A 27,940-nucleotide genomic window follows, 5' to 3' on the forward strand; every position below is an offset into this window, starting at 1 on the left:
TTTCTATGATAAAACTGAAATGCAAACATAAATTTAACTATTCATCATTCTAATTCAAGCAGTTTTCATACAGTAATACAATAAACAATAACTCAGTTACAAAACTTAAACTACAGCAGCTTTACTAAATTGAATAATTAAGTATAGTAAAAATAACTAAGAAAAATAATGAACAACAACTACAATTTCCCACAGTCGCAACGAGAGACTTTCAGCCTTTCCTTTCATACCAATTCTAACATCACTACTTGATTCTTTAATTAAGCGTAAGAAATTCTAAAATTCATCAAAAGTCTGCAGACAAAGGTGTCTGCATGTTCGCGTCACTTGAAGTCGTCGATCTAGTTGCTTCCCGCACTTCAGTTAGTGGTAAAGATATCTAAAAAAACATCACAATAATCAAATAATCAATAATCAAAACAAGCAAAACATTACTATCCAACATCCACAAAACAGGTTTGGTATAAAACAATGGGTCAATTTCATAACCCAGAAGTTATTTGTAAGGCCTCAGATTTCTAGAAAACTCATTGTTTTGGTAATAGACAGATACTGCGATATGTATATGGCTAATTTTTATTCGTAATTAAGAAGCCTTACAATATTATAATATTGTGTTATGTTTTACGTTACAATAGAATACAACATTGTTCCTTCAGATACAGCAGCTGATAAAATATAATTTTACATTATTTTAAAACGTGTCTTACTTTTTCATCGATGTCATTGTGAAATCTATCAAAATGTCTGCCTTTGTTCCATGTTCTGGAAGTCATACATTTTGCCAAATATATAATGACGATTAAAGCAATTAAAGAGACAACGACAACAATTGGACCAAGATAATACCACTGTGACATTCCTAGAAAAAAGGTTAAATTTACGCAGAATATAATTTTTGAAGCAATTTAGAGTTAACTTTGTGTAGCACTTTAATTTGTACCATGTTCGCACGATGAAAAAGTATATAAGGGTTCTTAGACTGCTTTTCTAGTGCAAAGTGATTGATGAAAATGAAAAGTATAAATTTATTTGTTGATGTTTACCATTTATACAAAATTCAAGAAACATATCAAGAAGCATAGACATGCTTAACTAACAAAAATAAACTAAAAAATAACGTTTCAACGTTTCACTATGAATAATACAAATACCTTTTGCTTTTAAAGTTTTTACTTGTATTCCGTCGCTTTCTTTTCCCAAACCGTAATCACTCTTAGCTATCACCTTTATTGTGTACTTAGTGTCGCTCTCCAAACCATCCAGTTGCATTTTCGTTCCAATATCTGTGCTTTGGGACTTGTTGAACCATGTATTTTTACCATATTCTCGATACTTGATGAAGTATGAACGAATGGAGAAATATTGATAAAGATCTGGCTGTTCCCATTCCACATAAACAAAAGTCTCCTTTACATTTGAGAATCTAACATTCCGAGGGGAAGGAGGTTGCACTAAAACAGAAATAAGTCATTACCAAATATTGATAAAATTTTTCATTTTAAGTTTGCGGTAATAGAAACTAGTATCTTAATATACGTCTGCAAACTTTAGATTATGTCATATTTATTTATGATAATGCAATAATTTTCAAAATCGCAGTGCAAAACTGTTTTACTTCATGTAATTTTCATTGAAACAATCAATCTTGATTTACCAACCTGCAGAGGTGTACGTTCACGGTTTTATTTTCAGATGGAAGGCATTTGTGTATATTTTAATGATTAAGACGGTTATGAAATTAGCAAAACATTGGTCAGAGTATTGAAATAATATAGAGGGAACGTATCTTCTATCTAAGTCATAAGCAAAGAAAATATTGTAATGTCGCTCTTTTGTTTAACTACACTGACTTAGATTGAAGTAAAGTTTCCAAATCCTAAAAACCTAAATTTTCCTTACTCGTAGGTGTTGTATACTTTGTAAAGAAAGACCAACTATTTTTGCTGGCTACATGATAATTTATAGAAATTGTGCAATAAGTCTTTTGAATACAAACTTATCTACGAATATATCTTCAGGTACAAAAATTGATGTTTTCATGAGTGCATTCGAAAATATACACGATTGTGAAAAAAACCCATTGACGTCTAAAAGTCCAATTCATAATAATTTAACTCTTAACTTTAGAAATTATTTCCTCAAAACATAATAGTGTGTACGTTTTGGGTTTTTGGCAAAAATGTACAGTTTATTGACCTTTTAATCTTAAGAATTCTGTGTTGACCTTGACATCGCCAATGAGACCAGTTTTTAACTGTTTGATAATCTTACGACCAACGTTTACTGCAACAACATCTATTGTCTCATTTGCTGTTTTAAAGAAACTGACTGCAAAATTCACCTGGATACCATGATTTCTGCAACGCACACAAAACAACACATTGCCATACTAACAAAAACAATTTATTCAACATTATCCTGTGTCAGTTAGCACATACCACTATTTTTTCAATTGCAAAAAACACATTCATTAACTAGAATTTAGTGAAGGAATCATAAGCATGCCTGAATGATATCAATCTTAAAAAAGTGTCATTTGTTTTAGCTAATTTATAAATGCATTTTCGTATGTTCAACTATATTGTGTACTCACTTTTTGAATTCCAAATTTTCCACATCGTTGAATCCTGGCGTATTATTGAAAAACGTGTAAAGCTAAATAAAAATATCGATAGCTTTGCTTTTGACTTTTGTCCTTGATATATTTATATTGTAGTTTAATTATTTGTTTAATGGTCTTGGAAAGCAAAATCAAAATGATCCTAAAGAAATCTTAAACAAATGAAGTGCATAGTCATCAATTGATCACGAAGTGAACATTCAAATAATCCGAAACAAAATCCACTTTTATAGATAACTGCACTTCCATCTACATCATAAAATAAAAAAATAATAATAAATACGTGCAAAAAAAACATGGCATTTCAGTTAGACGCCAGTTTATATCCCTAATTCTCATTTCCTGTTCATCGAAAACTTAACACATGCATTTAAGTTCAGACATACAAGTTCATTATCCTGACTCCTATATACCATTGTTGTTTTAACCAAGGGTGTTTTTCATATTTTACTAAAATATTTAGTAGCAATTATACCTGACTATAAATACGTGCTCCTTTTGATTTTTCATAAGTTGGTGGTTCACTCTTTGGTACATTGTCGAAGATATTAATTGGCAGTTTAATTTCCATCTCAACATCAAGACGAACTGCTGCAAAACAGTAAACAACATTTCCACCCTGCAACGCTTTAGCTAACTAAGTACTTACAGCTAATAATTCGATGAATAGATAATAAATAATTGCCAAAAATGCAAAACCGAAAAATGGCAAATTGCCGCGTCCAGTCCCAGTTAATCAATCGTACATAGAGAGAGATATAACTGTTTATTAATTTGGATTCTTATACAGACACTTACTGACACATAAATCTTTAAACTTTCTTTATGAAAAGAACTCAAAATACCTTGCAAGTTTGTAAAGAACTTGTCAAAACTGTATCCAGCAATTGTGTCAACTTTGTTTATTTGTTTTACAAGTTCATGAGGATCAAGATTAAATTGACGTTTCAAGAGCACGAGAAAAGATACAATTGTACTTCCTTTCCTATGAAGCAGCAATATTATTGTTTATTGCAAGAACAAAACATTTAAACGCAAAAACAACAAAGATAGAAACTTACTGAAATGCAAGAACTCTTGCATCAATGTACCAAAAACTTGTAACACACAACTTGAATATATTGTCGAGCTAAAAAAAGTTGAAAATTGTGTAGGAAACAAGAAGTTCAAGTCTCAGTCGAAAACAAAAAAATATTTACCGCTCTTTCTATTTTTTCCTTCAAGTTATTGTATTCGTTTGAAGATGAATCCGACAAACTTTCTGAAAACTCATGATTTGTCAACCGTATTTTAAGCTTGTACTTCTTGTCATTTTTCTCTGAAAAGGCACATGAGAAATTTTAACTGGATTTTTGAATTTAGACTTTTCTCAAAAGTAGCAAGAGATATGCACGAAATGAAAATGAAAATATTGCAAATTGTTGAGTTCGAGTTACTCGCCATATCTCTTCGTAATATACTCTATACCTAGCGTTCGCCATTTTTGTACCAAAAGCCAGCAACTATAGAAATTAAATGGTGGAAAGACAAATTTTCTTTTGTGTTTTGTTGAGTCCCTACCTTTGGAATTCAGTTGTTTATAGATGTCATAAAAATAGAAAAGCATTTATTCAATGCAGTGGATGTTAATTAAACGCCATTAATAATGTTTTTTTGTCACAAGGGAGCTCATGAGAAAGAAAAATTCGCATTTACGCTACAATATCATAGATTGACATGATTATGAAGAAATCATTCACAATGTCTGTTGACTCAGTACTTCAGTATCTTCCAGAACTATTTTAAACAATAAGATAGTCCTTATAATTGCAATTCAAGAATTGTTTTCATATTCATGGCGTTTTTTTCAACTACACATCATTGAGAACGATCATAAATTACAAATAACATCACTATGGAACATGTAACACATGAAAGTTATTGATTTTATAAACTTTTTCATGTCTTAATCTTGTTGTAGCAAGCTCCTTTTAAATGTGTTTAAAAATAAAGAGGCTTTTGATTTCATTGAATATACATTCAAAGTCGATAAATTTCACTCTCCAAATTGAAAAACAAAGTTGAAATCTTTCCGACTCTAAATCTAGTCACGCAATCTACAAGTTTTGATATCGCTTTCACCTGTTCTTCTGGCCACCATGTTTTTAGTTCGTATAAATCATAATTAGCAATGAATCATAATTCATTTTACATAATTTTCCTCTGGTTTGTTGGACAAGACATTTGAGCATAATGCACTTTCCAATCACTAAGGAGAGTGGAGTTTGACACAGGCTACATCAATGCTTACCTGCGCACAACGTTCCATCTCCAAGATAACCAGGTTTACATTTGCATAAAAATGATCCTTTTGTGTTGATACAAGTTGCTTCTTCATGACAGTTATCAGTAGACAGAGAACATTCGTTAATGTCTACAAATGACACAAAAACCTTTTGTTTTAAATAGAAATTCTAGAAAGGGTGTTCCTGTTAAACACATCTTACCTGTGCAATTGAATCCTGTGTATCCAGATTTACAAATACATGAAAAACTTCCCATTGTGTTTATACATTGACTATTACTGCTGCAGTTGTGCAACTGAAGAGAACATTCATCAAAATCTAATGTAAAATTATTATTTCATTTAATAAGATATAGTGATGATTTGGTTTCCAAATGCTTGTTAATACGGTTAAAATCTTTAAAGATGATAACATTGATTTTCATCATTTTTTATGACAAACAACAAACCTATCATGAAGTATTTATAGGTACAATGATAAAGAAAACTTTACCTTTAGAGCATTTCACACCAGCATCTTCATGATGTTCACAATTATGACTTCCCCATTTGTTATTTACACAACTTGCTAAATTTGGTTCACTACCAGTACATTTAACATCATCCAACCATATCTTTCCATGACCATTTGGTGTATGACTTCCTGGTAGAGCTTTCACTGCATAATCATAACCAAGTTGACGACAAACAACTTCAGCATCTTTTAAATCCCAGTCATCGTCGCATACTGTTCCCCATTCTTCCATATAAAAAATTTCAACACGGCCAGTACCATTTTTACTTTTTGGTCCTTCCAATCTTAGAGGAGGTACTTGGTCTTGTTAAAAAATAAAATAACTCAATGTACTGTTTATAGATAATCACCAAAACCTTGAAATTATTTTTTCTAAACACTTTCTAAAAATTGACCTTTACCAGAACATATGGTTCCATTTCCAAAATAACGAAAGTTGCATTTGCATGAAAATGATCCTTTGTTGTTGATGCAAGTTGCGTTTTGGTGGCAGTTATCAGTAGAAAGAGAACATTCATCGATGTCTAAAAATAAATAGTAAAACCTCAAAATTATCTGAAAATAAATATTTAAAAAAGATAACTAATATCCTGAAACTCATGCAAACGTGTTTATACATATTAAAACAAACTTACCATCGCAATATTTCCCATTCCCTGTAAAGCCTGGGTTACAAATACATTTGAAACTTTGTACAGTGTCGACACATTCTGCATTAATGCTACAGCTGTGTACGTTTGCAGTACATTCATCGAATTCTATAAGTAAAATTTAATTGAAACTGATTTGTAATTGACATTAAATTTGTTGTTGGTTTTTTATAAAAGACAGTGTGAGCAATGACATCAATAGGTACGCATTGCATACATGTGGGTAGCCTGTCAAATATTTAAATACTAAATTAGGGAGATTATCTATGAACATAGTTAAAATAAAACTGTATATTTGATATTGCCTACGTCAATTAGGACTCTCGTGTCTTAAAGGACTTTCACTGAAAACCATTTTTGCTAATCATATTTCATTTCAAATAAATTTGTAAGTCGGCAATCCACACTAAAAATATTTGTATTTCGCACTGTATTCGAAGCCAAATAATTTCATTTGCTTTCAGCGTTTGTTTAAATTCACCAACAGAGTATTGTAAGTCTATATGAGTAAAGCGAAAAATGTACAAACAATGCAAATAATGTTGAATTTGACTTTATACCAGACAGTACATCGTACCAAGTACAAGTTAGTACCGTTCGCTACAACGAGAAATAGCTTATATTTATATGATCGCTTACGAGCCTGCATTTAAATAATATCTTAATATCTTATGAAGTCAATGGACAGAATGAAATAAAAATTGTTAGCAAAACAGCTTGCGATATTTATCCGACAAAGTGACGAACGCACAAAACGGTATTTTTTGTCAATGTTCAAAAGTCCGACTACCCAAAAAACTGCAAGATATGAAATAGTCTATACTAAATTTTCTTCAACATAAATGTTTTATAAAAACAATATACCATTTGAGCACTCCACACCAGCATCTTCAGAATGTCCACAATTATGTCTTCCCCATGCGTTATGGGAACAACTTGAAATATACTTTTCATAACCATTGCAACGAACATCATCTAGCCATATTTTCCCACGTCCATCAGGAACTGATCCTCCTTGTAGAGCCCTCTTAGCTTTTCTATAACCAAGCTCACGACAAACAACTTTTGCATCACTTAAACCCCAGCCATCATCACAAACTGTTCCCCATTCTCCGCTATGAAATACTTCCACACGACCAGTTCCATTTGAACTTTTTGGTCCCTGAAGTCTGACAAGAGGACGTTCGTCTGTTAAAAGATGAAAATAAAAATCTTGGCTTTCAGAGCATGTCTTCTATCTTAACCTAAATTTAACTGTGTTATGGTACTATATTATTGGTTCACCTGTGCAATATGTCCCATTTCCAAAATATCCAGATTTACATCTACATGAATAAGATCCCTGTGTATTGTAACACGTTGCATTTTCATGACAGTTATCAGTAGAAATTGAACATTCATTGACATCTAGAAAAAGGTTTTATATTAGTTGAAATATGGAATACTATAACAAACCTAATGTATCTCCATTGAATTTTGTGCAGGAAATATGATTCTGCATATTAATTGAAAATGACTGAAAGAAGATTCTGATGAAAATTTATGCAAGGCGTCTTTCGTTTTGTAAATACATACTAAAATCTAAATGTTAAGTTTTACAATTAATCATTAGGCAAAACCGAGTGGAACAAAACATGAATTGATGAATTTGTCATGAAAAAATCATGGCAAATTTTTTTGAGATGCATAATTTTTTTACGAATTATATTCGCTGCATGTTCTACTTTAACCTACCATTACAGTTCACTCCATTTCCTGTGAAGCCACGACGACACACGCACTTAAAACTTTCCACTGTGTCAATACATCGAGCTTTGTAGTTGCAATTGTGTAACGATTTAGAGCATTCATTCAAAACTATATGTTGATAAGATAAAATATCTGAAATATTTCACTAAAAAATAAGTTACTTTCGTCAAAACTTAGTAAAAAAACCAAACAAATAACAAATGTCATCATAAGAAAAACTGGTGGATAGAAAAATGGCAGGCGAAAAGCGAATGCCAATATTTTTGTATAATAATGTATTGCAAATACTGGTATTTTGTGTTTAATTGGTATTTTCAATCTGAAAATACTAAAAAAACCTTTAGACAACAAATTCTTGACATAACATGTTGTGTTGTCTTATTGGTATTTGAAAAATGTAGCTTACTTCAAATACATAAATTAATACAGAATGATTTACTGTATCCTAGCAAAAAGTGTTTTGCTCAGCGATAAAATAAAAAAATTCATAAAACACAAAAAATGCCTCTTTGAACTTATCTATTGCTATCAATAACACTATCAAGAATAAATCCTAACTCCACAAGCAATCTTCATGATAGTCAAATTAAAACCAAAACCTTCAAACATTATCAGAATAAAAGGATGAGTTAAAAGTGCTGACACTAAAAGATGCTGTTTAAAGTTTAAATTGTATGACAAACGACAGTCAAATACAAATAATTTCATACTACGAATTTCAACGGTTTGCTTATACAAAATTGAGCTTTGACCATGGATATTTTATGCTAACTAAAGCTCAAATGGCACAGAAAAAGATAGCATAGTTAGTATGAAGATATAGCAATGACTTTACAAATACAAATAGCGTACAATAGCAAATCAACAAATCATTGAATTGAACAACTATAATAAACACATGCAACTGCAGTTGGACTACTTTTTTGGCATTTTGTCGAGCAAGTGAAGGTCGTTTGTTTGTAATAATTTAAAAGGACATTTCCTTCTGGTTTTGTTAATAATACGAATAGCACACGTTACTGAATGACACGGTAACATAACATTGAGCTGGCACTTGAAAAGACTAGCTCATTCCCAGGCTTATGTGCTAATGATGATTCGTTATTTTTTCTTGAGCAAAATACGTTTAATACATGTAGGAAGATTGTATTTGATAGGCACACTTTGTCAAGTTTATTGACTACAACGCAAAGGCCATCAAATACTGTTGCACTGAACTCTGGAACAGTCTGGACATGTACTTTACACATCTTCCTTGATCTTGCGAAATTAATTATTACAGCATTTGTCCTTCATTAAGAGCAAGAGTTTATTCATTAAGGTGTTTCGTACGCTTCAAGTTTCAGTAGCTTCAAGTATCAAGGGAAATTCGATAAAGCAAGGACTTGCTCTTATGCCATTTTTCATTTTTAAAGTTAGCGATACAAACAACAAAAGCTCGTATGGATAACGCAATAAAAACGACAATAAAAAAATATGCCATTTGAAGATATTATCATATTCAATTGAACAGAAAGGTGCATTTAACATTTCCCATGTAGGTGCACTTACTGACTGCATGGGCGAAACTAGAATGCTATTGGGGAGGAATATTCATACAATCAGCTCTGCCCTGCAGATATCTTTTGAAATTAAAAATCATTTAAAATTAAAAATTCATATATGAATATTCACCCCCCCCCAACTAGCGTTTTAGTTTCGCCCCTGATTGATTGTTTGGCTGCTCCGGATAAACAAACCCATTATTCATTCTGGATGTTTTCTGTAGACAAGCATCGTGGTAGATAGGACTACCAACTGTATCAATGGAAACGACGCTAAACACTTGACTAAATCACTCTGCACAAACGTTAACTGCAGTGTCAGTAAAAATCCGCTTGAGTTTTTCAGAAAAAAGATTTGGGCAAATTTCCGCAGCATTTCAAGAATCCTTTACAGGCCTGCACTTGCCCAACATGCTTCAATTTTGAATTGCTTCATCTCGTTAAGTTGAATATGATATGTTATTTAAAAGACATTTGTATTTCTCTTATTATGGTTTGTACTGCGCAAATGATTGTTCAGTATGCGATTTTGTTGTTTGTATCGCTCATTTTAAATCGTTGTTTTACTGAGCTTCCCTTTTTCCCTCAGTATATGAAACAAACAGTAGTCTCCCTTCACAGTGCAACTGGCTGAGGTGTATTTAATTACATTACTGGCTGTGGTTAGCCAGCTCGCAGTTACTATTGATCAAAACGAACTTTAATATTTTTATCGTGCATTTGATATGATGTTTTGACGCTAAAACTGAGTAAACTATTCACGTTTCAATGCATGTTTATTGGAAATAACATGCATGCAATTCATTTCAATTGATTTTACACCTCGTTTGGAATCATTTTATTTCTCAATCATGCATAGTTTAAATGTCGGCTGACTTCGAAAATGAGCAGTTTTTTTAGGCACCTGTAAACAACATATTTTGTGTTTCTATAGAGCTATATAGAAGCATGCAGGAAAGTTTGAAACAAACAAGAAATTGCGTGGCAAGCATAAGTACGGAATGGTAGCTAAAAAGTTGTAAATCTTTAGTTGCACTTATAACTTAGTAATTATGATAAAAATGAAATAATACTACTTACCTTTAGTACATTCAACACCAGCATCTTCAGAATGGTTACAATTATGTATTCCCCATTTCTTATGTTTGCAACTTGAAAGATACATCTCCTTTCCAGTACAATCAACATCATCTAACCATATTGATCCATTACCAGTAGGTACATCATTTCCTTTTAGAGCCTTAGATGCATACTGATAACCAAGTTGACGACATGCAACAATAGCATCATTTAAATCCCAGTAATCATCACAAACTGTTCCCCACTTTCCATCATAAAATATTTCCACACGACCAGATCCATTTGAACGTCTTGGTCCTTTAAGTCTGATCAAAGGAGGTTGGTCTGTGCACACAGAGAAAGAAAATATCTTGTTTAATCTTGTTATACTTTTTCTTAAATTTTGTGATTATTTATTTTCTGTTAATTTGATTACCAACCTTTGAGATTTTTCAAATATTTCTAACCACAAGCCCAAAAACTGGTGATATACTACAATGCATCTCGCACAAGCAATAGCTTCTTTTAAAATCCTATATTCACAATTGCTGGGAAAAAACGCAAAAAGAAAGTCGTTCAAACAAATTTCTACAATGCAAATTTTCCAGGAAAATTATTATTTATTTCTTTAGAAAATTAACTTTGTTGATTGTCTTTCTAGCAAATGAACACAAAGCTATTCACATTGTACAATGACTATCCTAATCTTTAAGAACAATAGTTTCCGACTGGCAGTATTTTATAGACAGCCATACGGAAAGAAAGGTATTTCTGAAACCCCCAAAACAATGACATTCTAAGCGAAGAGCCCAGTTACGATATGCTGTAGTAAACCTTTTTTATACAAGGGGCTTTTTCTCCTTTTACTTGATAATAAATGACATTCTTTAGTCCAAAGTTTGCAAAGATCAGACATGCTCATTGAAATTTTTTTTCATAAACATAGAATTTTTTGTCGGTAAAGTTCTAGCCTATAATGTCCTTCCAAACTCTCAATCAGAATTACAGTTTTTTGTCATCTTATCAATAATAAAAGCAATAATTTTTAATTTTCTTTCTTGCGCAATTGTGAATATATAATATAAAACTGAGCATTTGCACGCGCAAGATGCATTGTGGTATAGTAATTAAGGCAGAAAACCGTACTCATTTTAGTTTGTCATTTTCTATAATATTTTTAATCATCAGGTTTGCTAGTTTGTTGTTTTTCTTTAAAAGTGGAAATTGCGGGAAAATTCACGTTTACGCATCATTAAATATAGAATAATTAATAAATCTGTCATTTTTGAACGCTGGCATTGCGTGTGTCCCTAAACCTCAATTAATCTTCGTTGTTCTAAAGCACAACCAAGTACTATTTGCTGACAACACAAATAAAGAAAAAATTTACTAATATGGCTATACATTCTAGTACTTGTACATAATTTTTAAAGAAATTAAACTTGTTTTTCATAAAATGATAACTAATATAAAACTTTCTCATACCTTTAGAACATTCAACCCCAGCATTCCTGCGCGAACTACAAAACCTGACTTTCCATCCTTTAAATGAACAACTTGAAATATTTGATTCCTTGCCATTACAATAAACATTATCTAACCAAGTTGTTCTTCTACCATAGGGAACATATTGCCCTTTTAAAGCCTTGTATGCACTTACGTAACCAAGTTGACGGCATACAACCTCAGCGTCTTTCAAATCCCAGTTCGTATCACAAATTGTTCCCCATTTTCCATTATGTAACACTTCAACATGACCAGTGCCATGAATAGCCTTTGGTCCTTGAAGCCTTACAGTTTGAGGATGTTCTAAAGAAAAAAATAAAGACAAGTTTGTTATAACAACAGAGTAGCTAATTACTGCCAAATTTCTTTCCTAACTTACTTAAACAAAAAGTTCCATTTCCAACATAACCATCATTGCAATTACATAAATATGAACCATCAGTGTTGCTACAGACTGAATTTTGATGACATCCAACCTCCGCAAGAGAACATTCATTGATGTCTTAAAATGAATAAAAAAAGGAAAATGTTTCGATGCATCAATTTCATGATAAAAATTGTCCATATCCTCGTGAACACAGAATAAGAAGTTTGAAAAACAACCATAATAGCATAACCGTCGTACCTGTGCAAAGAAATCCATTTCCAGTGTAACCAGATTTACACATGCATGTAAAACCTCCTCCTGTATTTGTACATAAAGCGTTTCTACTACAATTGTGCAATTCCAGGTAGCATTTATCGTAATCTATTAGAAAAAACAACAAGATCTTGAGATATTATGAAAATCAATGAGAAATGGTCTCAACTATTCTCCTAAAAGATGTTCAAACAAAATTTACCGTTTGAGCATACCAGACCAACATCTTCACTGTGCCCACAATTATGTTTACCCCAACCACGATGTGAACACTTTGAAAGACTTGTTTCATTGCCAAAACAAGAAACATCATCTAACCATATTTTTCCTGTTCCGATACGAAAGCTACGTCCTTTCAGGATTTTTAGAACCCCTTTATAACCAAGTTGACGACATACAACCAATGAATCTTTTTTATCCCAATTATCATCACACACTGTTCCCCATTCTCCTTCATAAAATATTTCTAATCGACCAGTTCCATTGAAACTCGTTGGTCCTTGTAGTCTGACAGGTGGAGGCCCGTCTGTTAATAGCGGAAAACAGTGCATGCGTAAGTGGCTACGTTTTTTCTATTTTAAAACGACAGCCATTGACTTTTTCAATAAAAGTTCTTCAGGGTTCTTGAAGTTGAGTATTCAAATACTTTGCATAAGAGCTTTTCCTTATAAAAATTTATATTAAATTTTTCTTGAGAAGAAAATATCACATACGACAATGCTTTCATTTCCAACAAAATAGTTAAAAACTCAAAGTGCTGCAATACTATTTCAGAAGGAGATATTTCATTGATCATCGATGAATAAACTAATATTAAGCGGAAAGAAGTGTTATTTGATTATGTTATTTATCGGCTATGAGATCCGGATAGAAAAATATCTTCCCAATAGACAGAAGAAAAATATTTTTCTATCCTGACCGACCTAAACGGTAAATAAGGTATCTATTTTATACTGAATGCAACAATATTATTTTGTTGCTTAGTCAGATTCAAGCCAAGTAAATGTTTGCCCTTCATTTTCAATGAAAACTCAAAATTTATTTAAAATAGGTTATTACAATCAGAAGTTCGCTGATATTTTTAAAACAAAACGAAACGAAACAAAACAAAACAAAACAACTATTCGATTAAGTATTTAGCAATAGAATTCGGGACTGCGGTCAGATATGCTGGAATTTAGACCGTGGACGATACAATCACAGCGCTATACGCAGACGAGATTGATGACTTTCACACTCATATCAACAAACAGAACAGCCACATACAATTTAACAAATATGTTCAACAATATGGAACTCTTCCTTTCTTGGCTGTTTAATCAAACATGACAATTAAAAACTACGAACAACAGTTTATCGCAAGCCAACACATAGTGACCGACTACTAGACCAATCATCTTACAACCCTACATCACACAAAGCCACCACAAACAGAACATTAACAAGACGTGCACAAATCATTTGTTATTCACCAGACGCTCTACACAATAAAAATGCCTCCAAATTCATCAAACGCAACACATACAAACCCAACGAACCCAACGACACGAACAACTCAGTGACAACAGCAACGATACCTTACATCAAAGGTACGTCTGAGACTATTTTACGTATCTTACGACCATACAACATACGTGTCGCATTTAAACCAATCACAACGTTACGACAAATACTAACGAACATCAAGGTCAAAACTAAAAACGAGCGACAAGATGCAGTTTGCAAGATAAACTGCTCCGACTGCCATGCCTCCTATATTGGGGAAACTGGCAGAAACTTAAACATAAGAATTACTAAACACAAACGAGCTACTAAGAAACAAGACAAAACAAATCACATTGCCAAAAATTACCGACTTACAAAACAAAACATTGACTGGGATTCCGCACAATTCATTACTTACAGCACTGACTATAGACAAAAAGTTACGTTAGCAACTTGGTATACCAACTTAGAACAAAACCCACTAAACAGATCACAACAATTACCCAAAACTTACAATCGACTTATTCACAATTTCAAACAAACGAATCAAGCACTTTACTTTAGGCTAATCCACGATGACAGAGCACAATTGACACCCATACACCAACACATTTCCTGTACACACAATACTATGACGTATGAACCAGATAACAAATACTGATAACCTGAAGTTTACTCTTCACTTGACTCTGAAGATGACTACCACTAAGGTTGTTGAAACGTCAGTCTAAATCAACATCAAACGTCCTTCTAGGACTCTAATAACCTGGACGATCTACATCTACAAACATTTTTTATCGATGTTGTCGTTGATGTTATTATTGTTGTTACTGTAATGTCTAACGAATCGGTAAAAAATTTCAAATCGTTTTCTTGTTATGGTGACTTAAATAGCTTTTCAATGGACCTCGCCCGTCGTAGTATAGGATCGGGGTCAAGGTAGTTGGTAAATATATCTTGTAATGAGGAAACCCTCGCATGACGTCACAAAGTAAGTCGCTCCAGTCTTTTGAACGACGGACAAAGCCCATTAAAAGGAGCACTTTACCAAACTTTAAAACAGACATAAAAATGGTTTAACAAACTTACAACTTTTTTCATTGATACATTTGAAATCAAACATAAGTCTGGTTTTCTTCTTTGTTTTTTACCTGAACAATACGCTCCATTTCCAAAATAACCACGGTTACATTTGCATGAATATGATCCATAGGTATTTTTACAAGTTGCGTATTTATGACAGTTATCAGTAGAAAGAGAACATTCATCAACGTCTACAAAACATAAATGATCAATAAGTATCCACCATTTTATGCACAAGCCTTTTTGATACAATGTTACCACAAAAACATCAACAACGCACCTGTACAAATTGATCCATTTCCAGTATAACCAGAATCGCATACACATGAAAAATTTTCCATAATTTTACTACATTCTGCATTTAAACTACAGTTGATTGATCGCTTCGAACATTCTGTAAAATCTATTAGGCAAAATAATAATTTCAATTTTTCTTAATTTCCATAATTTCGTGAGAGCACAATAGTCATAAAACATTTAAATATATGCCAAATTTCTTTAAAACAAACATGTTTTCTTCTTTTACAAAACCTAATACGAACATTTTATAACACCTTAGTCAACTGTAAAGAATTATTCATAACTATTCGATACTTCCACTTTATCACTATAACATATTATCATGTAAACTTCCTATATTGACTCACTTCACTTCGCACTTAAGATGGCATAAAGTATGCCGAAACATGTTTGTTTGAAAAAAATTTGTCTTCTATTTTAAATGTTTTACTTAATTTAACATAAAGAAAACATTGCATTAAAACTAGACCTTTTGAACAGTTTACAATTGCCTGTTCAGATGCTTCACAATTTGTTTTTCCCCATTTGCTATGTAGACAACTTGCAAGATTAAGTTCATTGCCAGTACAGTTAACATAATCAAACCAATATTCTGAAACTTCAGTACGATAGTTACTGACTGATAAAGCTTTCACAGCATTTCCATAACCAAGCTCACGACATACAACCGAAGCATCTTTTAAATCCCAGTCATGACGACATACTAATCCCCATCTTCCTTTATAAAATATTTCCACGTGACCAACTCTTTGAGAAATTTTTGGTCCTCGAAGTCTGACTGGCGGGAGTTGGTCTGTTTAAAGATAAAAAGAATTGATTTCTGCGTTTGTCAAGCCTGAACGTCAATACGTGAAGAAACAATTAAGAAGCGTAATAATGATACAATTTTAATGAGGTCAATTGAAATTGACGAACATTGTTGTAAAAAGTTGCCAAAGGATTTAAATATACTAAATTTAATCACATTTTTCAAACATGTTTGTGTGCAAAACGATGATTTATTGCAATAATAAGTACTAAGGATGATGATGAAAAGTAATTTAACTAAACAAGATAAAATCTATTGTTACGTTTTAACCTTTTAATTATTTCTAATGGGCTTTTAATCTTCTCTTTCTGACAACAAAGTTATGATTAGCACACTTATCATACCAAACTAAACTTTTTTATGACATGTTAAAAAAATGACAAAAAAATTAGCATGTCTGCTAATAGCAATAAAACTTATGTTATGAGTCAAAACTACAACCATAAAATTCATATTTCGCTGTAAATCTGTCTAAATAAACCTGTACAAAATTCTCCATCTCCAAAATGACCATTGAGACATTTGCATGAAAATGATCCCAAAGCATTTATACATGTCGCATTTTCATGACAGTTATTTTCAGTTGAAAAAGAGCATTCATCGATATCTACATTTTAAAAATGAAACTATAATCAGTAAAACTTGATATGACAGCAAACGCTGGACACAACATTTTTTGTGCACATATAAACTTAAACAAATATATTTTGAAGCCTAATTTGTTGGTGATATGTCAGACATCAAGAGCGTGCATGGCAAGTCAAATTTCAGAACATACTCATTATATATTTCCTTTGCAATATATTGTTTTCATAACGAGAGAATACAATCATAGCAAACTATATTAGATGGCTGGTTATTCTGATGACATCTGTAATCATTGCATCTGCTCTGAGTAGTGATTGTTTTCCATACAATCTCGCGCCACGAAGCAGGTTGCAATTATTAAGAGTGAATTTTTTAGGGAACGGAAACGCAGCTAAAAATGTAGTAACCCTAGCTTACACTCGACTAATTATAAAAACAGCTTTCCACATTGTCTTTTTGCTAGGTTTCCATATAATTTTAGTCATTGCACATTTTATTATGTTGTATAAACAAGTAGAAAATTTCATCAAAAAACCTACCATTGCAAATAGTTCCATTTCCTGTATAACCAGATTTACACAAGCATCTATAACTTCCAAACGTGTTTACACACTGGGCATTGATGCTGCAGTTATGTAAGTTTCGGGAACATTCATCTAAATCTATTAATAGAAAAATATAATGCCATCTATTTCGTAAGCCGTCGTTATTCATATTAGTTGAATCCAAAGCTGAATCACACTAGTATTCTATTGCAAATGCTTTAACTTCATCGGCTGTCAGCTGGCTATCTATTTCTCAAAAATTAGGGAGTAGTGAATTAAAAAACCATGGCTTTCCGTCTTCCTCCTGTTCTCAGGTTTCTGACGATAAACTCCATTGTTTACTTGAGAAGTTAATACCAGAGAAAACTAAACTTACAACAAAATACGAAATTTAAGATATTTAAAGAGTAAACAAACCAAAATTAAATTAAAATAGAATTAAACAGGAAATGAGCAAGGGCCGTTCCTTTTTAATAACGACGTCAAAAAATGAACAAGAAAACGAAATAAAGGAAATTCTAACAACTCTTTTCTTAAAAAATACTAGAATGATTCTAGTAAAACATGCAGATTGTGAGCTCAAGATTTTTATGAAGTGATGGCAGAGATGCAAATGTGAGTCGACAGGAAATATCTGTCTAAAAACGTCAACAGTTGTTAAGATTGTAAGACGAGCACAGTTTTCATCAGAGAAATCTCAAATGCATTAGCCAATGCTGTTGAAGAATGATCTATGTATCATATATTATGTAGCATTTCAATAAGAGCGTTTCTAAAGTCATTTTTTTCCACAATGTTTCAAATTATTTAATGATGTATTACCTTCAGAACATTCTACACCTGCATCTTCAGAATGCGCACAATTGTGATTCTCCCATTTGTTATGTGAGCAACTTGAAAGATTTTGCTCATTTCCATTGCACCTAACATCATCTAACCATATCTTTCCTTTACCATCAGGAACAAAACTTCCATGTAAAGCTTTGTTTGCACTTTTATAACCAAGTTGACGACAAACAACTTCTGCATCTTTTAAATCCCAGATGTCATCACAAACAGTTCCCCATTCTCCATTGTGAAAAACCTCTACACGACCAGTACCATTTTTACTTTTTGGTCCACGAATCGCAACAGTTGTTTCTACAGAAAAAAAAGGATTTGTTTATCTATGATAGTGAGCATTTATCTAACATTTAAAATACACGACAAATTTTTTCAAAGCAAACATGTTTCGGCATACTTTATGCCATCTTCAGTGCGAAGTGGATAGGAAGTTTACATGAATACAATATTATAATGGATACAAAATTATATATATAGTGACAAAACGGAAGTATAGATTAGTTATGCATAGTTATTTACAGTTGAGTTATCTCGAGTTGGGTAGGAGTAGGTTTGTCTCTAGTGTTTGCTTCGTTTGTTCTTTTGTCATTGTCATAGGATTTGATGATTTTTTCTATGAAAGGTGAGGGAAAGGAGTTTGAGTCATGATTGTCAATGAGAGCGTTTGAGTCATGATAATAGCCAGCCAACGTATTGTTAATTTTCTGTATGCGGTCATCTATTTTAAATGTCTTATGACTATTGTGCTTTTACGAAATTATGTGAATATTTATCATTATCATATTGGGTGCTAATTTTCACTCGACTGTTGTAACTACCTGAACAAAATTTTCCGTCTCCAAAAAACCCAAAGTTACATTTGCATGAAAATGATCCATTTGTGTGGATACAACTTGCATTTTCATGACAATCATCAGTAGAAAGGGAGCATTCATCAACGTCTATGAATAAAATCATTAACATGTGTTACGATATATAGTAATAATATTAACAAAGTGAAATTTTATTAACTCCGAATGTCATTTTTTATTAACTGCGAATATATATATACAAAATGTATAACAAAGTGCCATCCCGGGGGACATATATATTTACATTTCCAGAATTTGTAGCTGTTGCAGTAAAAAATTCACAGAAAAAAAACACAACATCAATGAAAAAATTGGTCTAGCTAGGTAATTTAAAGATAATAATTTCTGTTTTAGAAAATGATTTATAATAGCTAAAAAAGTTTACCTTCATAACATTTTACACCGGCGTCTTCTGAGTGATTACAGTTATGACCTCCCAAGTATCTGTGTGAACAACTTGAAAGATAAAATTCATTTCCTGTACACTTAACATCATCTAACCATATCGTTCCATTACCACTAGGAACAGCATTTCCTTTAAGAGCTGCCAGAGCTGTTTTATAACCAAGTTGACGACATACAACCTTAGCATCGTTTATATCCCAGTCATCATCACATACTGTTCCCCATTCTCCTTTGTAAAATATTTCTACACGACCTGTGGCATTGGAGCTTGTTGATCCCTGAAGTCTGATTGACCATTTTTGGACATCTTGAAAATTAAAACATTTTGTTTAACACTTTGCCAATTTCTGTTTCGAACCAAACCGAAATAGGAAATATTCTCAAACAGAAAGATTTCAATACAAGACTTCTACAAGCAGGCAACAACTAATTACAATAATCTTCACCATGCATTAGTGTTTTTAGAAGAGGATGGTTTCTCTGAATCTTGTTAATTTGCCTTTTAAAACAGGGAATTAAGCGTCTTACCTCCTACAAAATATGCTTCAATTCGACATAAAATGTTAATAATAATGACTCGATTGATCATGTTTTGTGTATGGAAAGCAGGAAAAGAGCTTACACAAAGTTTCTATGTTTTGAAAAAGCACTTTCATGATACACAGTTTCAGTTCATTTTAGTCCGACGATTGGACCATAGAAACTGATTGCATTTTCCAATTTTTTTTTATGAATTACGATGATGGCACAATATTTGTTATCATAAAGAAAACTATTTATCAATAAGTTGTCCTTCTCACGGCAAAATATTGCCAAAATTGTGTATTTTGCCTCAGTACTAATGTTAGATCCTATGGATAATAGGGGATATAATACCAAGAACAACATGAGGGAGTACTCATGGCACAAAGTAAGTACATCATTGGATCAGTGGGGATGCATTACCATAACGAAACTGTGCGTGTGTAAACAAAATGGAGTACATAAATCTTTGTACAAGGAATGCATTAAGACGATAAAACGAGGTATTTGCACGTCTTATTGAGTATGTAAGTTATTAGATAATATGGAAGGTGTATTACTACTACCAAAATAAAACCATGCAACAAAGTGTTCTTTATTGATATAGGAGAATGGTCAGAAACATTTGTTTTCGAATATATCTGAAAAAAATTTCTGCAGCATTACTAAATTCAATAAAAGAAATTCTAAACACTTGTTGAGATAAAAAATTAAACGACTTTTTTTCTTTGGATCAAACAAAAGCGATAGTTCACGATTTTGATCGAAAACGGTTGTTTTGGATTATAAAATTTGCTTCAAAAAACAGAATCGATAGTGCTGCAAAATTACAATGTTTACAATGTAGTTAATTACAGCAGAAATATGTCTTTCCTTTGGAAGAAATATGATAGCTGATCATCAATATATTCTCGTTTTATGCATGCATGACAATAAAGTATGCATCACTCTGCTAAATTTTTAGTGGTACGTGAGCTTTTCGTGTTCTGCTATTTTTAATCGTAATATTTATGTAGATGGGGCAGCTATCAACAAAATGAACCTCAGCACTTCTTTAGAAGGCGGGTAGTTAATAGTAAACATTACATAAAAAGCTAAACAGTTTTGCCTTTTGTACGTTATCCATATTCTGCATTTTTTATTCTTTCTTGGCAAGAAACGTAGGAAAAACGTCCTAAGCATTTTTTGACAGCAAATTTTTTACTTAAAAAGGTACTGGAGAATAAAGTTTATGGCTGGTAATAAAATGGGAGCGTTTCTTGTCAAAGGATATCTGACTTTTTGTTATTTCATATTGGTATCTCGTTTCATGGTTTTCACAACTAATAACCATGTTAATCAGAAGATTGAATCAAACTCTACAATCGTCATTTTTACCAGATAATGATGATGTACAAGCGGCCAAGTCATTCCACAATAGGTTGGTGTGACGCATTGTTAAGTTAACTTAACACATGCATGTATTGATCCATTCCACTTCTTCATAAATTTAACTGGTGATCTCTAGGTTTCACAACGTTTTCAATTATTCCTCGCTTTCAATCCTACTTTAGTTGCGCTAAAAATATTTTTACCTCATTCAAGGGAAACCTTTGATGTGATTATATAACCGAGAACTTAAAGATCCTCTACTTTAACAAGGCAAGGAAACCGTTCGTAATATTCTTTAATAAGCAATTCTAAAGTTTATCTTGATTTTAAAATTGAGTGAATAAGCCCTCATGCAAAAACTTCAATCTACATAACACACGATTACCATCTATACTTTCTTCTTGCTCAAACGTTCCCTAAAAAACATCCTCTTGGTGAAAGCGTTCTGATTAACAAAAAAAAACGCTCTCTTAAATGTCCAGGGGTACTCTATCGTCTTCAGTTGTGATTACCTTATTTTGCTCGCTCCTATATTTCTCACACGTTTTACATGTTTTTCCTCCATGTCCCACTTCATACCGTATTGTCTTATCTGAATATCTTTTTATCCACCCATCTCTATAGCTAATATTGTATTGAAATCTGACGTCAAGTTGTCGGTCATCAATCAAAAACTGTGTACAATGTACGATGTTAAAATTTTTTTCAACATTAAACTCTTTCAGTCTTATCAGCATTCCCACTTAATTTTTTCTCGGCAGTTCTTGAGTAGAACTTTTTTACTTTGGCTTTACTGCTTTCATATTACAGATTGACACTTGCTCAGTAGCTCTCGTATCTGCCATTATAATTAAAAGCATTTTATTCAATTTCTTTATTAACTGAAGTAATTTACGTTTTAAAACGTCCACTGTCCTCATATTATATTCAAATAAGTTTCTATCATCTTACTTTAATGAATTTTGGCTTTTTCCTAAAATGAAAACTGCATCATTACGCAGTGACGATGGCGAAACTAGCTCGATGATTAGGAAGAATTAAGTTTCTTTGAAATTAATTCTTTTCTGCGGACTATAACATGCCCTCCCCCAAATTATCGATGCTACCTACACCACTGACTCATTACTTCATCACAACGTCTTTCACATCCAAGGATTGAAACATTGCCTTCTTTTGTCATTTTACTTTGTTCAAGGTAGCTTTGCGTCGAAACTTTTATAATATGCAAGCTGAAGTGCTACTTTATTTCATATACTATGAGAAGCCTGTATTATAACCTGTCATTCAACTGTCATTTAACTGAAGCAAAAATGAAGTCATTGTATGGGAATTTTGGGATTTAGTTTCGGATATTAATCATTAATAGTATCAATAAATAAAGCAAAATTCGTATTGTTATCATCATTGTTGGACTATTGATTCAATTCGACTTTTACTTCAGAGTTTTACCTTTTAAACATTCTACACCTGCATCTTCTGAATGTCTACAATTGTGTCTTCCCCATCCACGATTAGAACAACTTGAAAGATTTTGTTCATTTCCATTGCACCCAACATCATCTAACCATATCTTTCCTTTACCATCAGGAACTAAACTTCCTTGTAAAGCTTTGTACGCACTTCCATAACCAAGTTGACGACAAACGACCTCAGCATCTTTTAAATCCCAGCTGTCATCACAAATTGTTCCCCACTGTCCATTGTAAAATATTTCAACTCGTCCTGTTCCATGGTCCTTTTTTGGTCCTTGGAGTCTGACGGCATATAATTGCTCTGTTTAATAATTCAATAAGATGTTAGATATTTTGATATGGTCACATAAATGTGAGAAACAAAAAATAGATGTTGTCAAATATAAGGAATCAACTACAGAGCCAATCAAAAACAGTGATAAGTGTCACGGGTCTATTTATATAATTTACTACGCAACATTGCGTTACATAATAATTTAGGCAACAATGACCAGACGTTGTAACAATAGAAATAAGACTATAACAGCAGTGATGTAAAAATTTTAATGCCACAACTTATGACAAGTTCCTATGACTAAAAAATAAAATCATGCTTGGTAATTCATTATATATGGTTGTTTGTTATATGGGTGGGGTAGATACTTTTTAAATGCTGGAAAAATTTAAATTATCTTCAATTTACTTAGCAACTTAGGATTTTTAAATTATTGATAAATAAACACATTAGCTAATGAAAATTAAAAAGAAACATTGTCAACCCTCGTTCCTAAAAAAGTCGTGGAAAATGGTAAATTTGAATTTATTTTAACGTTTACCAAAAAGAGAATGCAATGAAAGGTATTTATCCAATCCAACTTTTGAATGGCATTATGGCTCAATTCCTATATGTATATGATGTATAAATTATGCAGCAAACTCAACAAAGGTGTGGCAAATAAATTAGGCCTCTTTTTTGCCTATCATTTATAATCTAAAGAGAAAATATTTTCCGCTTTTGGCCAATTAGGCAAAACAATATCGTACTACATCTTTTGATAGGAAAAATCATTTTTTTAAATTTAATCCTGTCTTGAAACAAGTTAATGAAAGAAAAGTGTTGCAACAGATTGACAATTCTTGGGAGTAGGGAAAGGGGCTATATGCACATACTTAAATTGCATAATCCATCATCACAATTGATTTCAACAGAAACTGGCACTAAAGAACATTTATATATGAATATTGGCCCCCTACAATCATCAATCTTCGCCGCATTTGATTCTATTATTGATGATATTTAAGATGCTTTCTCAGGAGTGGTAAAAAATACCTCTAGCACTCATAATAAATTTGAGTTCAACAACTGAACTAATGGCTAAAGTAATTTCAGTCAAAAGTAAAGAACTATTTATAGCACTAACATCCTATACATCTGTACTACCCTTAACTTTATTCAGAGTAAATCAAGGAAAGAATCACTAAATGAATCCGGTACACATCCGAGAAAAGTCTGTAAAAAGTCGAGAAGTGCCTGCAAATGTCTAAAATCCGTAAATTTTCCTCAAAATTCTCACAAAATTCGTGAAAGCCTCACACACTCAAAAATAATAATCATGAGTATATGAGGAAATTTCAACATAACCGTAATGACGTTTACTTTTTCCCAAAGTAATGATCAGAGATAGCCGTGTGACTGTGAATTTATACTGCCAATACTTCATGTCATAAGAGTTTATTGATTTTATAACAAAAACATCCCAATGGGTGAAGGAAGTGTACGTTGCGAAAATCGCTACGAAATTATTAAATATTTTGACATTGTTTCTGGGAACGCACTTTTGATCTTGGCAATGTCCCGTCAATCTTACTCCAGTGACAATTTCATATTGACAATTGTATTTCGCCACGCTCTTGCAAAATAAGAGCGATGTTTTAATGATTGTTGCAGGTGAAGTGACCACAATAATGGAGTGACTTAACATTTGATCAGTTGTTAAGCCAGCCCAATCTGATTTTCAGCAAAAATTATTATTCATTTCTTTAGAAGATTTATTCAATTGATTGCAATGAGTGATTGAACACGAAAACATTTGTGTTGTACTAAGAGTAAATATTGGGGCTCCTGCATTTAATAAACAATTATTGTATGAGGTTGAGCATGATATCAAAAATTATTCAGACCGATGTCATTGTTATTTGCCGAAGCAAAGCTTATATGGTTGTTTGTTAAAAGAGTGGGGTAGATACTTTTTAAATTATGGAAATATTTAATGTGTGCTTTATGCATTGATCTTTCGAAATTTCTACATTTTATTTTATTGAAAAGATTTTGTGTTTGACTAGTTGAGATAAAATACTTTACTAATTTTCTGTTCAATTCAATCAGTCACAATTCACAATGTATATGTTATAATGTTCTACTATCCCACTACTCATAATATAAATAAATGAAATCGATATTTAAGCTAAGAAAATATTAGAAAGTATAAAGATGATACCATTTTGTTTCTGACTGGTGAGACATTGAAGAAACTGTGGGCTTCAACTTACAAATGGAATAAAAGTTTTTGCTACTTCGCGGAAGGATAACAATCTTATAATAAAAACAAAACCGAGTCCATGTTGCTAGATCCGCTACCGAAGGCGCTGGTATAGATGGAAAACATTAAGTTGAGTTTTTCAGCACCAGTCTTTTTGCAAACATCTAGACATAATTTGTCAATAACACTATGATTTATCAATTCTAACTCTCAAATGCCGCCAACCTAATTTCAAACTCTTTAAAAACTATACGCAAAGAACTTATTTTCAAAATTCAAGGATGTCAAAAAATGGATATGAAAGGAAGATTGAATACACTTCATGCTATCGCAGAATCGTTCCTCCTTTCCTCATTTCCTTTTAGCAATTCAGCGGTGGAAGTCCACAAGAATTCGTCACTGCAGTGGTTTCTGTTTGCGCAAAACGTCGTTCATGGGCGACAAAAATTTTCAATCGTTCGTTCTTAGTATATGATACATATTCTTGACATTGGATTATGAACAACCTTTTGCATTATATTTTAGTATCTGCATTCTATACGGAGCTCTCTCTTTTGTGATGCATAAAAAAGTCTTTAACTTTTTGTTTTGTTTGATTTAATAGGTTGCGTATTTCCGGTGTCCGTGATCCTTAATTTTTTTTTCAACAATTTAAATTAAAATGGAAGTTATGGAACGTCTGTTTATAACTTCCTCAAATATTAGATTTTTAGCTACATTGGATAATTTGCATGGAATTTTTCAATCAGATTGTCAATTATATATTGCTTAGTGAATTTCGGCTGTGTTTGGCGTTTCTTTGGTGCTAAAACACCAAAATTGCGTAATAATAATGGGTTAAGTTGAAATAGTATAGATTCAATAATTCTTAACTAAAAACAATTTTACAAGTGCGCACGTAGTAAGCTGTTAGCTTTTCAGCTAAAGGAAAGCAGAAAATAAGAGTTGTGAGTCAATGTTGTCTTTGTTTAACGTTTGCGTAAACAATGTAAGTCAATGTCATTAGTAGGAGTATATTTATGACATAAAAAAAATTAATCAATAAGCGATATGAAGTAGACAGTAAGATGGCGTGGTAAAACATTGGAAATAAAAACAACGTAATAAGTTCCAACAACTACTTTGATGAAAGCACGTACACAATTATATGCAACTATGTCCAGTACGTCCGTTGAAACAACAAATATCGTTTTTCTTACCAAGGTATATACTGTTTTCACAGCAATTATTGTTAAATCATAGTTTACTTAGTAATATGAAAATTTTGTTTACACTTATACATTATCGCTGGCATTTCAACATATAAAGTAAATGTATAAAAACGCATTGACCAACCATTCAGATTAACATCATATACACTGATCACATGCAAGCGTCCAGCCGTTAACAGTACACAAGACAAACAACAAAGTAAGGAGTGCAAAAAGGCAACAATCAAATTTTCATAGTCCGTTATTTTTCAAATTATTTGTTGTATTCGAATGTGATTTGTTTGTTATAAAATGCAATTCTATAGGATACAAATTAATCCTAACGTAACTAATCAAATATTTCTCTATGTGCAAAGTGTACTTTGAGTAATTGACTTACCTTTAGCTTTCACAATCGTTATGAAAATAAGAGTAAAAACCAGCAGTGTACTAGAAGCCATTTAATTAACCAGTAACTTCAGTGTATAGATTAACATCATATACACTGATCACATGCAAGCGTCCAGCCGTTAACAGTACACAAGACAAACAACAAAGTAAGGAGTGCCGAAATGCAACAATCAAATTTTCATAGTCCGTTATTTTTCAAATTATTTGTTGTATTCGAATGTGATTTGTTTGTTATAAAATGCAATTCTATAGGATACAAATTAATCCTAACGTAACTAATCAAATATTTCTCTATGTGCAAAGTGTACTTTGAGTAATTGACTTACCTTTAGCTTTCACAATCGTTATGAAAATAAGAGTAAAAACCAGCAGTGTACTAGAAGCCATTTAATTAACCAGTAACTTCAAACTTTAGTAAAACTAAATGATTAAGTTATGTTAAGAACAGCTCTTCGTAGAACGCATGACTGAACTTCGAACAAACGAAAGGCAATAACATTCATCCGGAAAACACATTTACAAGACAATATATAATTATGCATTAGATATGCAAGGTGTAAAATATTGAACGAACTTTATTCTTTGGTAATATCCAAAGAGTCAGAGTGACTCGAAATGTTGCAAGGATTCGGGTTAGGACTCATTTTAGCTATAATACCACTTTTCCACATCTTAGCTAAGCTAAATGCTTCATCGTCAAAAGAGGAAGTATTTTCCCTACGCACGTAATTCATAAGCAGAGCCACCTTGAATGTTGACGTCGTTCGCAACATGTATCTAACACTTCCGCTGCGCGTATTTCTTATCTTTTTTCAAGATGATCAAACTTTAACTTTGCCTTGTAAATTTTATTCTCTAGAAACGCTAACTCTTTACCTACACTAACGAAGTGGCGTGCGGTGACCGAATTTAATAGGCAAGCGCTGGGGGTGAGGTTCGCGGCTGGCCCCCAGAAAATTTTTGGATTTTGAAGGCTAC

At 32.4% G+C, this 27,940-nt stretch overlaps 1 protein-coding gene across 2 annotated transcripts; it reads right to left on the reverse strand.

Moving 5' to 3' along the window:
• Positions 1-32: 32 nt before the first annotated feature.
• LOC124439930 (scavenger receptor cysteine-rich type 1 protein M160-like) lies at positions 33-27,813 on the reverse strand. Of its 2 annotated transcripts, XM_046990227.1 has the most exons (33): positions 27,359-27,813; positions 26,952-27,021; positions 22,820-23,143; positions 19,458-19,784; positions 19,040-19,162; positions 18,201-18,518; positions 17,373-17,495; positions 16,727-16,852; positions 15,907-16,230; positions 15,418-15,540; positions 15,206-15,328; positions 12,772-13,095; positions 12,555-12,677; positions 12,309-12,431; positions 11,909-12,232; positions 10,445-10,768; positions 7,806-7,928; positions 7,356-7,478; positions 6,936-7,259; positions 6,057-6,179; positions 5,823-5,945; positions 5,401-5,724; positions 5,110-5,226; positions 4,914-5,036; positions 3,823-3,941; positions 3,685-3,752; positions 3,469-3,608; positions 3,099-3,214; positions 2,597-2,658; positions 2,200-2,360; positions 1,155-1,454; positions 711-862; positions 33-379 (listed from the first exon to the last, which is right to left on the reverse strand). In XM_046990227.1, the coding sequence occupies exons 2-33, from the start codon at positions 27,010-27,012 to the stop codon at positions 287-289; spliced, it is 5,781 nt and encodes a 1,926-aa protein (XP_046846183.1). In that variant the 5' UTR covers positions 27,013-27,021; positions 27,359-27,813; the 3' UTR covers positions 33-286. The 2 variants fall into 2 exon arrangements, with proteins under 2 accessions (XP_046846183.1, XP_046846182.1); XM_046990226.1 differs by lacking the exon at positions 26,952-27,021 and having other exon boundaries at positions 27,289-27,813.
• Positions 27,814-27,940: the final 127 nt, after the last annotated feature.

This window comes from Xenia sp. Carnegie-2017, unplaced genomic scaffold (genome assembly GCF_021976095.1).
Source record: "Xenia sp. Carnegie-2017 unplaced genomic scaffold, XeniaSp_v1 HiC_scaffold_2, whole genome shotgun sequence".
NCBI classification, from domain to species: Eukaryota; Metazoa; Cnidaria; class Anthozoa; order Malacalcyonacea; family Xeniidae; genus Xenia; species Xenia sp. Carnegie-2017.